Here is a 13,943-nt window from a genome sequence, read left to right as displayed (position 1 = left end):
AGGCCCTGAAGGGTCTGAGCCAATGCGAAAGGACTGGGTTGGAGAAGCCAGGAGGCCTGTCTGCCTGGACTCTCCCTGGCCTCCTCGTGCACCCTCCTTCCTCCCAGGCACGGGTCAGGAATCTTCTAGAACAGGAGAGGCTTAGAGCTCACAGGCAGACAACAGTAGTTGGAGGGTTTCTTCATGGCCAGCCCCAGGACAGAAAGTCAGGGAGGATTAGAGCTTTGATGACCTGCCTTGGAAAGAGAGATTCTGGTGTCTGCGGCCTGCCTTTGGTTGGGGGAGGGGGATGCTCCATACCAGGAACAGTAGGGGAGGACATAGCAAACAATTATGTACATAATGTCACAGCTGCCAGCACTCAAAGGTCAGGAATTTCACAGAAATATCCAGACTTCTGATTTTTCTTAATAACTTGGCCAACTTGGCCAACTTGGCATCACGGCTGCCTTCCAATGTGGCAATGGCTGTGGAGTCTAGTACAGGCTGCCCCCTGGTGGGGGGGCTGTTCTGCCCCATGTCCACAATGCCCACTCAACCTTTGTTCATCCCTTTGCCTTCCAGGTCTTGAGCTTGTGAGCTCTCCGCCCTAGACTGGAAGCTCCCCGAAGGCAAGGACTGCCTGTCATACTGGACTTAGATTTCCTAGCATCTTGCCTAGTGCTTAGCTCACAGTGGGTCCTCAATAACATTTGTTGGGGGGTGGACATTTGGCCTAACATTTAAGCCACCTTGTAAGATGCCCACATCCCATATTGGAGGGTCTGGTTCAAGTTCTGGCTCTGTTCCTGATTCCAGCTTCCTGCCAATGTGCACCCTAGAAAGCAGGTGATGGCACGAGTACTTGGGTCCCTGCCACCCATATGAAGGATCTGGATTGAGGTCCCAGCTGCCAGCTTCAGCTGCCGGCTGCAACGGCTGTTGGCTGTTGCAGGCATTTGGAGGAGTGAACCAGCAGATGGGAGTCGCTCCTCTCTCTCTCTCTCTCTCTCTCTCTCTCTCCCTCCCTCCCTGCCTCTGAAATAAATAATTATCTTTCAAAATGTTTATTGAGTAAAGGCAGTCTCTTTGGGATGCACGCATCCCACTTCTTCCAGCATTTAAACAGTGCAAGTGTCGTACTGCTTTAGTCTGGATCTCCAAAGCCAATCAGCTCGGGCCATCTTGTCACATCAGCCCACTTCCATCTCCAGCATCTTCACTCTGCAGTTTGACCTCTCTTCCTCCCAGCAGTCTCCTCTCAAGGGAGGCCGGCGAGGTACCACTCACAAGGCCTCTGGGAAGACCACGGATCACCAGGGTCACGCACTGAACGTGGCCCTTGTTTTTTTTTTTTTTTTTTTTTTTTTTTTTTTTTTTTTTTTTTTTTTTTTTTGACAGGCAGAGTGGACAGTGAGAGAGAGAGACAGAGAGAAAGGTCTTCCTTTTCCGTTGGTTCACCCCTCAATGGTCGCTGTGGCTGGCGCGCTGCAGCCAGTGCACCACGCCTATCTGAAGCCAGGAGCCAGGTGCTTCTCCCGGTCTTCCATGTGGATGCAGGGCCCAAGCACTTGGGCCATCCTCCACTGCCTTCCTGGGCCACAGCAGAGAGCTGGACTGGAAGAGGAGCAACCAGGACAGAATCCGGCACCCTAACCGGGACTAGAACCCGGGGTGCCAGCACTGCAGGCGGAGGATTAGCCTAGTGAGCTGCAGTGCCAGGCTGGCCCTTGTTTTTGTCACATAACCTGCAATGCCCTTATCTCCAAGATAGCCAGAGTCTCCCCCTCTTTGCTAGATGTGTGACTTGGGTTGTTTTCTCAGCCAAGCCCCAGGAAAGAGATTACGCTAGAAATCTCTCTTTTCTGAGAATTTTCTGGGCCCCCCCCTCAGGAACACTGAGAGGGGTGAGCTCTTATCAGGAAGGTTTGCACTTCTTATCAAGCCCATTAGTGGCCCTCCAGGGGATGACTATTTAACAAGCCGCTCTGGATGGCCACTGCATGCTCCACTCACCTGAGTGCTCTGAACCCAGGAAGGAGGCATGAAGTGGCTTGGGGTCCTCGGGCTGGTAGCCCTCTCGGAGTGCTTGGTCACGTGAGTAAGGGACAAGCGGCAGCAGCAGCAGCAGCAGCAGCTCTTTCTGGCCCCTTTCTTACTCTCTTATTCTTTAGCCCGTCCAAGGGTGGAGAAGGAAGTGTGATCTTCCTTAACTCCAATATGGTTCAAGTCTCCACTTAGTGATGTGTAGCTTGCCATGTGTGCTGGGGGGATCCGGGGACCCAGAGGCCCTGCAGCAGGACTGCAGGGATGCACAACCCCAGGAGCGCCTGTCACATCGTGGGCTAGGTGAATGGCGCTCCCCAGAATTGTTCAGTGGACAACCTGGGCAGCTGTATCTGGGGTCCCGCACACTTCCTCCTCATTGGCTTAGAGACCTCGCTGCTCTCCCTCAGTTGCCAGGTGCACGTCTCTGGGTCTATGTTTCTATCCTTCATCTCTCCATCTCTTCAGATCTCTCTGTGTCGCTTTTTGCTTTGACTCGTTCTTGCTCTTCCGTCCTCCTCATCCCCCACCTCTGCCTCCTTGAGTTTCTACATTTCTGGCTTCCTCGCTCACTTGTCTCTTCTGGTTGAACCCTGGAGTGATCAGGAGGACTACTTGCAAGCCCAGCTTTGCCACCATCAATCACAGACTCCCCGCAGTTCAGATTTCCTGCCATAAACAGGGGATAATGACCCCCACGCTAACCTGCCCAGGGCTGCTTTGAGATGGCCACGCGGGTAGGAATGGCTATCACTGTGGGCATCTACTAGGTGGCAGGTGTATTCTCGCCCTCCCTTACTTAGTACCCCCAAACATCCTATGTGACGAGGCTGGTATCATCCCACTTTTTTTTAAAAGAGAGGAAACGAAAGGTCACACAGCTTGCCCGAGATGACCTAACAGAAGCGGAATTCAAGCCTAGGTCCACAGCCATGGTTTTTCTGTGTTGGGTGCCTCTCCTGATCACAAGCTGACGCTCAGAAGCACGTTCGGGAAAGGCACTGTGCGACTGGGATGCAGGCATGGCCCCCCATCGCAGCGCTGCGCGTCCCGTCGACTGCTTCCTGTCCATTTTCCTTCCCAACACTCGGTTACAGAATCCCTCTGATGAAGGTGAAGTCCATGCGAGAAAATCTCCGGGAAAACGACATTCTTCAAGACTACCTGGAGAAGCACCCCTACCGCCCGACCTACAAGTTGCATAGCAGACACCAGGACCCAGATGTCTCCTTTGAGCCCCTGAGGAACTACCTGGATGTGAGTGTGGGGACCCTGGGGCTCCAGAGCGCCCCCTAGTGCCCATACCAGGCACTGGTGCTCAGCTCGGGTGGGAGCCAGTCTGTTAGGTCTGGGGCTCCCGCCGGCAGACATGGTAGGCAATGGGGCCTCAGTCGCTGGAGGGGGGATTGGGCCCATCAATGGCCAGGTGCCAGGCAGACATCCTTGTCTGTGCCCTTGACACGTGGCCACTTAGTTCAAGGGTCTTTGTTGTAACTAAATGAACCACTGAACCACATCGAAGGGTGAGCCCCGTCTGATGAAATGACAGCAAAGCCACCTGCAAACCAAGCGTGATCCCCTAGGTAGAGGAAGTTCAGCCACTCCCACCCCAAGAACACCACCAGCAAAAACGAGGGGCTGGGAGTGGGGCGATGACTGGTAACCAAAGGCCTCAGAGCTTCTTCCGGAACTTAGAGCATAGCCAGAGAAACAGGCAGAGTCAGTGTGAGCCCATGGAGAGACCACCTGTGTGGTATTGACATCACATGCACTGAGTTGAGAGGAGAGAGAGAGAGAGAGAGAGAGCCCTGTGGCCTGGGATAACCCACAAGGACTGCCTGGAGGAGGAGGCACTCAAGCTGCTCCTTGAAGGGTTGAAAAGACTTGGAGAGCTGCAGGAGAGACTGGAGAGCTTCTGCAGTGAAGGCCTGCCTTGAGCAAGGGCTGGGAGGTGGGGTGATAGGAGCGTAGTTTTGGGAAACCCCAATGAAGGCAGGCACCTGGGAGCCAGAGAGAGGCCGGGGCAGCCAGGCCCACCCTAACCACTGCCTTCCTGGCCTCGCAGCTGGCCTACATCGGCATCATCAGCATCGGAACACCCCCCCAGGAATTCAAGGTCGTCCTTGACACCGGCTCTGCTGACTTGTGGGTGCCCTCCATCTACTGCTCCAGCCCGGCCTGTGGTAGGTCTCCCCTGGCCTCCCATAGCCCCCTCTCCGATCCCCAGTGGCTCTGACCAACACTCCCCTCTGCATGTGCAGGTAAACACAACACCTTCAACCCTCTGCTGTCCTCCACCTTCCTGGTCTCGGGCCGGCCCATTAACATCGTCTATGGCTCCGGGAGGATGTCGGGATTTCTTGCCTATGACACCGTTCAGGTAACCTACAGGCTGAGGCGGGGCCGGCCCCTGGGACGGCCGCCACTTCTGGGACCAGATACAGGGTCAGCTACAAGTGCCTGTCTTCCCCAGAGCCCCTCCGTGGCTGACTACATGCCCTGTGGGGCTGTGTCTGCAGGCAGGGCTGCCCCAGAGAGTGGGGTCACCCAGCTGCAGGTGCTTGCAACGGGGTGGGGCGGGGATTGGCAGCCGCTCTCCTCACCGTGAGCAGAGGCCGGCTGTGCGGGGAGCAGGGAGACAGGTGGGGGAAATCGTCCCACCATGCCAGGCGATCTAATTGGAGTAACTGGTTCACTCCTCACAACAGCCCCACGTGGCGGGTCTCCATTAGACAGATGGGAGAACAGAGAGAGTGAGTGCCTGGCCCCAGGTTGGGGGCAGCTGGTGAGCCACAGAGCTGGGATGGGGACCAGGACTTGTTTGGAGTGGGTGCTTCCCGGGCCTCTCGGGCCAGCCGGCGTTCCTGGCACGAGACAGGGAAACGGAGCCACATACGCAGGGAAGCCTGACTCATAGTTGGATTCTTGCCCAGTGGGGAGGGGACTCGGAAGTCTTTGAGAATCCAGTAAAAGCTACAGATTGCCTCCCCAGGGTGCCTGAGCACAAGACACCCTCAACCCATATCAAAGTCCTTTGTTCAAGTCCCAGCTTCTCTGCCTGTGATCCAGCTTCCTACTGCTGTGCGCCCAGGGAGGCAGCAGATGATGGCTCCAGTATTGGGCCCCTGCCACCCACGTGGGAGACCTGGATGGAGTTCCGGGCCCTTGGCTTCAGGGTCAACCCTGGCTGCTGCAGCTCTCTCTCTCCCTCTCTCCCTGTATCTCTATCCTCTATTCTCTATTCTCCCTCTCCATCTCTCTCTCTCTCTCTCTCTCTCTCTCTCTCTCTCTCTCTCTCTCTCTATCTCTTCCTTTCAAACAAAATGGGAAAGAAAATGTTTCCTTGGGGAGTGTCATCCAAGCAGGTTTTCGCTAAGACTGGCAGCTGCATGGAAGAATGGGCTCGTCTCTCAGGGGCACACAGGAACGAGCACCTCTGGGACTGGCAATGAATTCCCTCCGTTTCTGTCACCACCCACAAGGCAGCCACCTTGCTCTCTGCCCACCTGCCCTCCAGTGGGCACCCTCTGGTCCCCACTGGAGTCTCAGTTCCCCCCCCTGTGGAAAGAGGATGAGGCCAATTTTGAGTTTAGAGGACGTGAGGGAGGTGCAGGTGCTGGTTCTGACCCACAGCACCGCCCAGCCGAACCCGCACACCTGTCCTGGCCAGAGATGAGCACCTGGCGAGCAGCCCACGCCCCAGAAGCCTCAGTTGTTCTCCTTGGTGCTGGTGGTCTGCCGCCCTGCCCCGCCCCCACCTGCAGTCCGGACCCCACTTCCCAGGCCTCTACTCAGAGACACCCTCCCTTCCCCATAGATTGCGGGCCTCGTGGACGTAGCCCAGGCCTTTGGCCTGAGCCTGCAGGAGCCTGGCAAGTTCATGGAGTATGCAGTCTTCGATGGCATCCTGGGCCTGAGCTACCCTAGCCTTAGCTTCGAGGGCATCACCCCTGTCTTTGACAACCTGTGGGCACAGGGCCTCATTCCTCAGAACCTCTTTGCCTTCTACTTGAGCAGGTGAGTCTTGGCTGCCCCTCCCTCAGCTTCGCTGTAAGATGCTTCCAGTTGCATGAGAACCCACAGATTTCTACCTGACCTAGAAATTTCCCGAGAACTGGTCTAGTGCAGCCACCAGCCAACTGTGGCCTGGAGGCCCGATCCAGCCCATTGCCTGCCAACACACTGATGGGAACTCAGCCCTGTCCGTTACGTTTGCAATGCCTCTGGTGGTAACAGCAGCCCTGAGCAGTGTGCAACGGGGACTCTGTACAGTGCACAGAGCCCAAGGTGTGGACAACCTGGCTCTTTCCAGAGAGAGCCGGCTGACCCTGCAGGGGAAACTGAGGCTCAGAGACAGGTTCCCCAGCTGAGGCAGAGCCCTTGGGACAACCTCCATGGCAGTGGTCAGCCCCTCCACAAGTCTCCAGTCCTTGGGCTTGGTCAAGAAAAGCTGAAGTCCCCTGATGGGTTAAGGGTCTAGCTAAGGTCCCAGCGAGGAAGGAGAGGCAGAGACAGGAGAAGGACCCTGTTCACAGATGCGTCTTCCCCACTAATGGCAGTGCTTGACTCTGTAAGTCACACAGGAGGTGGGAGAGCTGGTGTTGAGACTGCGGGCTCTGGGGAGTCCTGAGTTCGAATCCTGACTCAAGGCCATGAATTTAAGCTAGCTGTTTAATCTCTCCAAGCCTCAGGAATGCTTGGACCCAATCAAAGCAGATGATGGACTCAGCAACTACTGAGCACCTACTGTCTGCTGGGCACTGCTCTGTATACATAAACGAGACAGACAAGAGGCAGGGGAAGGCAGACAAGACAGTAACTGATTCAGTGAAAGCAATAAATCAGGACGAGGGTGTAGCTTCACGGGGGTGGCCAGGGCGGCATCTCTGAGCTGAGTGCTGCAGGATGAGGGGTGTGAGGGACAAAGTTGCAGGCAGAGCAGGGAGTGAGTGCAGAGACCGCGAGCGAGGAGCCGGTGTGGCTGCAACAGGGAGGGGCTGGGGACTAGGCTCCCTGGGGTTGCTCTAAGCAGGACTGGAAGAACAGGGTGAAGTGGGGAAGACACATGATCTAATTTATGTGTTTTAATTTTTTTGTCTTTGATTGACATGCAAGAATTATAGACATTTAGGGGGCATCACGATGCTTTGCTACATGTGTATACTCTGTACTGAGCATCCCATTTACATTTCTGGATGCTCACCCTATGGCCGCTGGAGGATGGCTGAACTGAGTGGAGGCAGGGAGACCAGGGCCTGGGCTGTGGCAGCCTCTTTAGGGGAGAGAAAGGGCAGCCACCTGGTCCAGGGAAGAGGAGGAAAGTGGAAGGAGCGGGTGTGTTTTAGAGCAAGAGGCCCCAGGATTTGCTGATGGATTTGCTGTGGAGGGAGAGACATCTGCAGGGGCACTTCTACCCTCACCAGGATGTCCCTGTGAGCCCAAGACCCAGTGTACAATCTGCAGGGTTCAGTGCACAAGGAGAGTATGGGACCCCTTGTGCAAAAAGCATGCAGAGTTTCTAAGCATGGGCCCTGTGGATGCACGGGTCCAAACCCTGAGCCTCCTTGGGCTTCAGTTTTCTGGAAATAACAGGCTAGGCAAGGCTGTGTCCCAGTGTCTGCCGGAGGGACCTCAGCCCCTGCAGAGGCGGGAGGTCAGATCTCAGCCTGGAAGCCACGTTGTCCAGGTTCGAGCCTCGGCTTTGCCACTCATGAGCCATGTGACTGACCCTAGGCAGGGGCTCAAGCCTTCCTTGCCTCAACTTCTCCATCCATATAAGGGCGTGCACAGCAGTACCTGCTCTGGGCATGCTGTGTGAATGAGTGTGTGTGGACTGAGGGAGCCACAACAAGCAAATCATAGATGGTGCTTGGTTCCCGGGCCCTGAGCTTGGACCCACTGTGTGCAGTTCACCTGCAACGAATCCTCACTCTTCCTCCATTCAAACCCCCACCCAGCAAGGAAGAGAAAGGCAGCGTGCTGATGCTCGGCGGCGTGGACCCCTCCTACTACAGCGGGGACCTTCACTGGGTGCCTGTGTCCAGACCTCTCTACTGGCAGCTGGCCATGGACAGGTAAGCCCCCGCCTCCAGTCCCTTCCCTGAGGGAGGCATGCATGGACACATGCAGGCACACATCATCACACAGGTGGACACATGGTCACACCAAGACACACACAAACCTGTAACAGTCATATAAACACACCCATGCACGCCCCAGCCATGGGTTCCTAATCCCTCCAGGCCTCCTGTCTGGGGTCTTGAGCTAGGAAGATGGATCCTGGGCAGGAAGAGAAGGGGAAGGGGAGCCTTGGGGCCTGGGGAAACTGGGCTGTCCTGGAAGAGGCCCGGGCGCTGTAGGAGACCTGCACCGTGCCGTGGGGTAGCAGGAAGTGTGGCCCAAGGAGACGAGGCTGCAATGAGAAGTAGATGGAGGAGCAGCCTACCTGACTGGACACAGCCATGAAAATGCTGGCTGTCCTGTGTGTCTGGGACCGGGGTTGGGGTTGCATGCATGGGGACTGCAGTGTGAGGATAGGGGAAGTCCTGGGCAAATGGGGCAAGGTCGGACCCCCCAGGGAGAAGACAGCGTATAGGGGAGGAGGCCTGCTCCATTCTGCAGTTCTGGAGGCAACTCAGGAAAAGGATGCTACCTTTGTGGTCCTTCCTGGCCACCTGGTGGGGCAGGGGCTGTGACAGAGAACCAGGAGCCTGGGGAGGGGGGCCCAGGAGCCCAAGAAGGTGGGGACCATCCCTGATGGGCTGCCACCATCCTGAAAAAGCGAGAGACTGTCTTTGGAGGCTTCAGTGGCCTTGGACTTCCCCTTGGGCGGCTGCAGGCATGCCCTGGGCCACAGGCTCCCTGTTGGAGCTGGAGCTGCTGGGGAGATGACCCCTGCTGTACTCTGTGTGCCCTGGAACTGGTCAGACAACAGACACAGGTTTCCACATCCCTCACTCAACAGCAAAGATGCCCAGATATGTGGAATGGCAGGGACACAACCCACTCTTACATAACTCGCTGTCCAGCAGGGCAGATACACATGCACCAACACAGCCTGCATGAAATGAATGAACACCCGGGAACCTTCAGAGCAACCAGGACGGGAGCCTTGGCTGGTCTGTGGGGAGGACTTCCCTGAAAAAGAGACAACTAAGCTGAAACCTGGAGGGCAGGGGGAGTTAGCTGGTCCAAGGGGGCAGGGGTGATTCTAAGAAAGGAGACTAGCAGATGCAAAAAAGTCCTGAGGCAAGAAAGAGCTTGGTGGTGTCAGGAACTCAAAGGACTTCACAGAGGGTCAGCATGGCCAGTGCAGAGGAAACAGAGAGGCAGCCTGAGCCGAAGGGCTGTCCTGGAGGCAGCCAGGGACGGGTGGTGGGGCGGCTGTGGGTGATCCCGGTGTCTGCTCTGTCCCTGGCTTTCAGAATCTCCATGAATGGGGAGGCCATTGCTTGTGTCAGTGGCTGCCAGGGCATCGTCGACACGGGGACCTCGTTGCTGATTGGCCCGCAGGACCCTGTCCTCAACATCCAGAAGGTCATCAACGCCCAGCACTCCCATAGCGGCGAGGTAAGAGTCACGCCGAGGGTCATCCCAGGGTGCTCGGCCTGGCCCACCTTCCACCTGGCTTTCTCTCCCAGTACGTCATCGACTGTGACGCCATCAGCACCCTGCCTGACATCATCTTCACCATCGATGGCGTGGACTACCCCGTGCCAGCCAGTGCCTACATCCGCAAGGTGAGGGGCCTGACCTTGGGTGATGAGCCTGGGATATTGGCACCTGCAGGAATCACTGGGTTGCAGCTGGGAGGAAGAGGCCCCCTGGAGGCCAACCTGTGCCATTGTTGATGCTGCCAAGCCCATTGGGGCACCTCCCATAAAGCTGGTGTGTGCAGACTGTGGCATCCTTCACCTTCCGTAAATATTGAGTGATCCCATGTGCTGGCACAGTGCTAGGGATGAGGAGAGGGGGTGCGAAGGGGCCTGCCCCTGGAAGCTTCTGTTTAATCTGTTTAACCTGTCTCAGTGACAGGTCAAAGGGAGAGTGACGGGTGGGCTTGGCTAGAACTGTCTCATCACAATTACTACCAGCGCTCCCTCAGAATTGACCTGGTGTGGATGATAAATTATATGGCCACCCGAGGCCGAGGCCACAACTAGGCCTTGCTAAGTCCCAGCTCCCTCCCCTGTGAGTTAGAGTTACAGTCCCTCCCTCTGCAGGGTGCTGGGGACAACATGGGACCAGACACACGGATGAGGCTAAACATGTCAGGTCCCCATGAGAGTCCAGGGGAGGCTGAATGGGTTAAAAGAGAGTGTGAGAATGGGATGTTATTCAGCCATTAAAAAAGAAAGAAATCCTATCATTTACAGCAACATGGATGGAACTGGAGGGTATTGCATTACGTGAAATAAGCCTGGCACAGAAAGACAAATTCTGCTTGTTCTCACTCCTTTTATGATTTATTTATTTATTTATTTGAAAGGCAGATTACAGATAGAGGAGACAGAGAGAGAGACAGACAGACAGACAGACAGACAGACATCTTCCATCTGCTGGTTCACTCCCCAAATAGCTGCAACAACTGGGGCTGGGCCAGGCTGAAGCCAGGATTCAGGAACTTCATCTGGGTCTCTCTTGTCTGTGAGGGGGCCCGAGCACTTGGACCATCTTCTGCTGCTTTCCCAGGTACATTAATTAGCAGGGAGCTGGATCAGAAGTAGACAGCTGGGACTCGAACCAGTGCTCATATGGGATGCTGGTGCCACAGGCAGCGTCTTAACCTGCTGTGCCACAATGCTGCCCCCACGTGCATGTTCTTACTTTTGTATGGAAGCTAAAACAATAACCTCAAAGAAGTAGAGAAGCAGCCGGAGCCTGGGAAGGGTGTGTGCCCAGGGGTGTGGGGAATGGGGAGATGATGCTAAAGGGCACAGGATGGAGGAATAACTTCTAATATGCTATGGCACAGTAGGGTGACTATGGTTGACAGCAATGCATTGAAAATATCAAAATAGCTACTAGAGAGGATATTGAATGTTCCAAACACAAAGAAATGACAAACGTCTGAGATGATAGACATGCCCATCACCCTGACCTGATCCTGACTCACTGTATATGTATTGAAATATCACACCATACCCTATACATGTGAGCAATTATTTGTATACAGTTTCAATTTTTTTTTTAAAAAAAGAAGGCTGTGAGACAGGGAGAAACTGAACATTTCCTTTTTGAAAAAATTCATTTATTTATTTATTTACTTATTTGAAAGGCAGAGTGATAAAGAGAGAGACCCTTCATCTACTGGTTCACTCCCCAAATGGCCACAATGGCTGGGAGCATCCGGGTCTCCCACGTGGCTGTCAGGGGTTTAGGCTCATGGGGCATCTTCTGCTGCTTTCTTAGATGCATTAGAAAGGAGCTGGATGGGACATGGGACAGTCCGTGGGGCAGCTGGGACTGGCCCTCCCATATGGGATACTGGCGTCACATCAGCAACACTCACAATACTGGCACCAAAGCTGAACGTATCTAAGGCCACAGACTCACAGAGGCAGGACTGGGGCTGTCTGTGTTGGGGGCGGGTCTACCCCAGGCTCCATGCAAACAGGGTCACAGGGAGCTGGGAGGAAGAGGGGGGACAGGGAAGGGTGTTCTCTGCAGAGGGAACAGCCCCACAAGGGTCAAAGGTGTGGGTGGCAGGCGAGGGTGAGGGCTGACCGCCATGTTTCCATGGTCTCCAGAGCTCAGCACATAGCTGCTACAGCAACTTCGAGGAGAGCTCCACCCATGAGTCTGAGCCATACGAGGTCTGGGTTCTGGGAGACGTCTTCCTGCGGCTCTACTTCACCGTGTTCGACCGGGCCAACAACAGGATCGGCCTGGCCCCTGCCGTGTGAATGCTGGGCTCCGCCAGCAGACAGCGAGGCAGACCCCAAACCCAGACGCCAGCCCATGGGCAGGGGCTCCTGCCCAGGGGGCTGCCCCCAGCTGTGTCTGGCGCCTCTGCTAAGCCCTACTCCCCAGGCAAGAATAAAGGATGTCATTTCCAATGGTGCTAATCCTCGTGGCTGCTTCTCTTGGGTCCCGGGACAGTGGAGTGAAGCAGGACAGAGAACACAGTGTAGACCGCACGTGAGCCAACTGGCTTGGGCGATGAGGCACACTCACAGGGTGACATGCGGGTGGCTGAAGAACCGGCACAGGTCCCCGACCTCATGATGGGACCCAAGCTCTCAGGAGCCCTCAGCTCACTCTTCCCTTCCCTAATCTCTGGTTCTCTTTGCTTGACAGCTTTTTTTTTTTTTTCTCTCTCAGACTTCTCTACCCACTGTGAGGACTTGGGCATGGCCTGCCCCAGGCTTTTATATCCTGAAGGCATTGGATTAGAGAGGAAAGCCACTCAGAAAATACCAGGGCCTCTGATTGGCCCACCTCAGGTCATGTGTCCAACCCTGGACCAATCATCATGGCTGGAGGATCAGGTACTCTGATTGGCTCTATTTGGTCAGGTGGACACGCCCACTGTGACCTGGAGGTGACTGACAGTTTCCCACAGAGTCACAGGCTAGAGCTAGAGAGAAGGCCCTGAAAGAAGTGGCCGACAGGGTCCTGGTGACAGATTGAGGAGTTTGTGGTGTCTCCACCACATCCACCACTGCCCTATTAGAGGCACAGCAGGAAATGTCAAGTACAAGCTAATCTTCCCATTTTCAAAGGACCTTTTACAGTGGCCTGCTCAAGGTGGACTCTGAGCCAGGCCCTTCAACCTGGGATGGACCCTCAGTGTCTCCCCACAACCAGGCAGGCCAAGGACCTGGCCACCGACTCTGTCGCCTGCACCTGCACTGTCCTGCTTCCCCTGTGCTGAGCCCTTAGGGATGCCGGAGTCATTCCCACCCACAGACACCCAGTGTGGCCCTCTCCTTAGCCTCAGGGGCTGTCCTGGGGAGCGACTCTCATGTAAAGGAGGACCAGGTAAGACCAAGCCTCAACCTCCCCAAGTGTGCTCCCTGGGCTTCCTCCTGGGGCCCAGCTGTGAAACCATTTGCTTTGAGCTGCCAACATTGAAGTCTGGCATTGAGCAATCACTTCCTCCCGACTGCGGATCCCAGGCAGAGGACCAGGATGGGGCAGCAGGGGTCAGGGGACAGAAGGAAGGGGAGGATGGAGGCGGGGAGGAACAAGAACAGTGGGAACAACGCCATCTTGGCGTCTACTGCAGCTCTCTGCTTGGGTGTGACCTCAGCAAACGCTGTTTTCCTCCCGTCATAGTTCACATCTACTGCGTGTCTACTGACACCTACTATGTGCCAGGTGCTGTGGTGGAGCCCCGGGCGGAGCACTGGACAGAGAGCCAACTTGTAACACCCAACAAGGAGGGCCTATGGAGAAACAGCAGAGGAGCCGCAGGCTTCGTCCTCTGGGAGTAGGATGGGGTGGGGGTGGGGAGTGTCAGGCACAGACGTCCAGGAGGAGTGAGGTGGAGTCTGATCTTGAATGACAAGCAGGAATTTTCCAGCTCTAGAAAAGGAAGAGCGTATACAAGGTGCTACGTCTCGAGAGGACAATGTGTGTGTTTCATGGGACGCTTGGGCGACGCAGGACTCTGACCCTGGTCTGTGGCCATCCTCTAGCCTCCGACAGGGCGTTGTCTGGGTGGGAGGCTGTTCTCCTTGTGAGGGTTCCCATTCCTGTGTTCCACATCTCTCTACATTAGGATCTCATCTTCATGGATTTTACCAGACTCCATGCCTAGACATGTCTGCCTAGACAACATGCCTCCTGGGGCTCCCCCTCTTGCTTGAAACACACCCACCACACCCACATGCTTTGCATCCCCTGTCTGGGCACAGAGCCACTGTGGATAGAGAGCTGTGTGCGCTCCTTTGCAATGGAGGGGAATTGGGATG

The 13,943-nt window shown here is 55.6% G+C and overlaps 1 protein-coding gene across 1 annotated transcript; it reads left to right on the top strand.

Moving 5' to 3' along the window:
* Positions 1-2,023: 2,023 nt before the first annotated feature.
* Positions 2,024-11,930, top strand: LOC133764174 (pepsin F). Its single transcript, XM_062197850.1, has 9 exons — positions 2,024-2,076; positions 3,123-3,282; positions 4,091-4,208; positions 4,287-4,405; positions 5,843-6,042; positions 7,983-8,099; positions 9,450-9,594; positions 9,666-9,764; positions 11,775-11,930. The coding sequence occupies exons 1-9, from the start codon at positions 2,024-2,026 to the stop codon at positions 11,928-11,930; spliced, it is 1,167 nt and encodes a 388-aa protein (XP_062053834.1).
* Positions 11,931-13,943: the final 2,013 nt, after the last annotated feature.

Source organism: Lepus europaeus, chromosome 7 (genome assembly GCF_033115175.1).
Source record: "Lepus europaeus isolate LE1 chromosome 7, mLepTim1.pri, whole genome shotgun sequence".
NCBI lineage: Eukaryota > Metazoa > Chordata > Mammalia > Lagomorpha > Leporidae > Lepus > Lepus europaeus.
The sequence above is the reverse complement of the archived record's forward strand: the minus strand, read 5'-3'. Positions and strand labels throughout refer to the sequence as shown.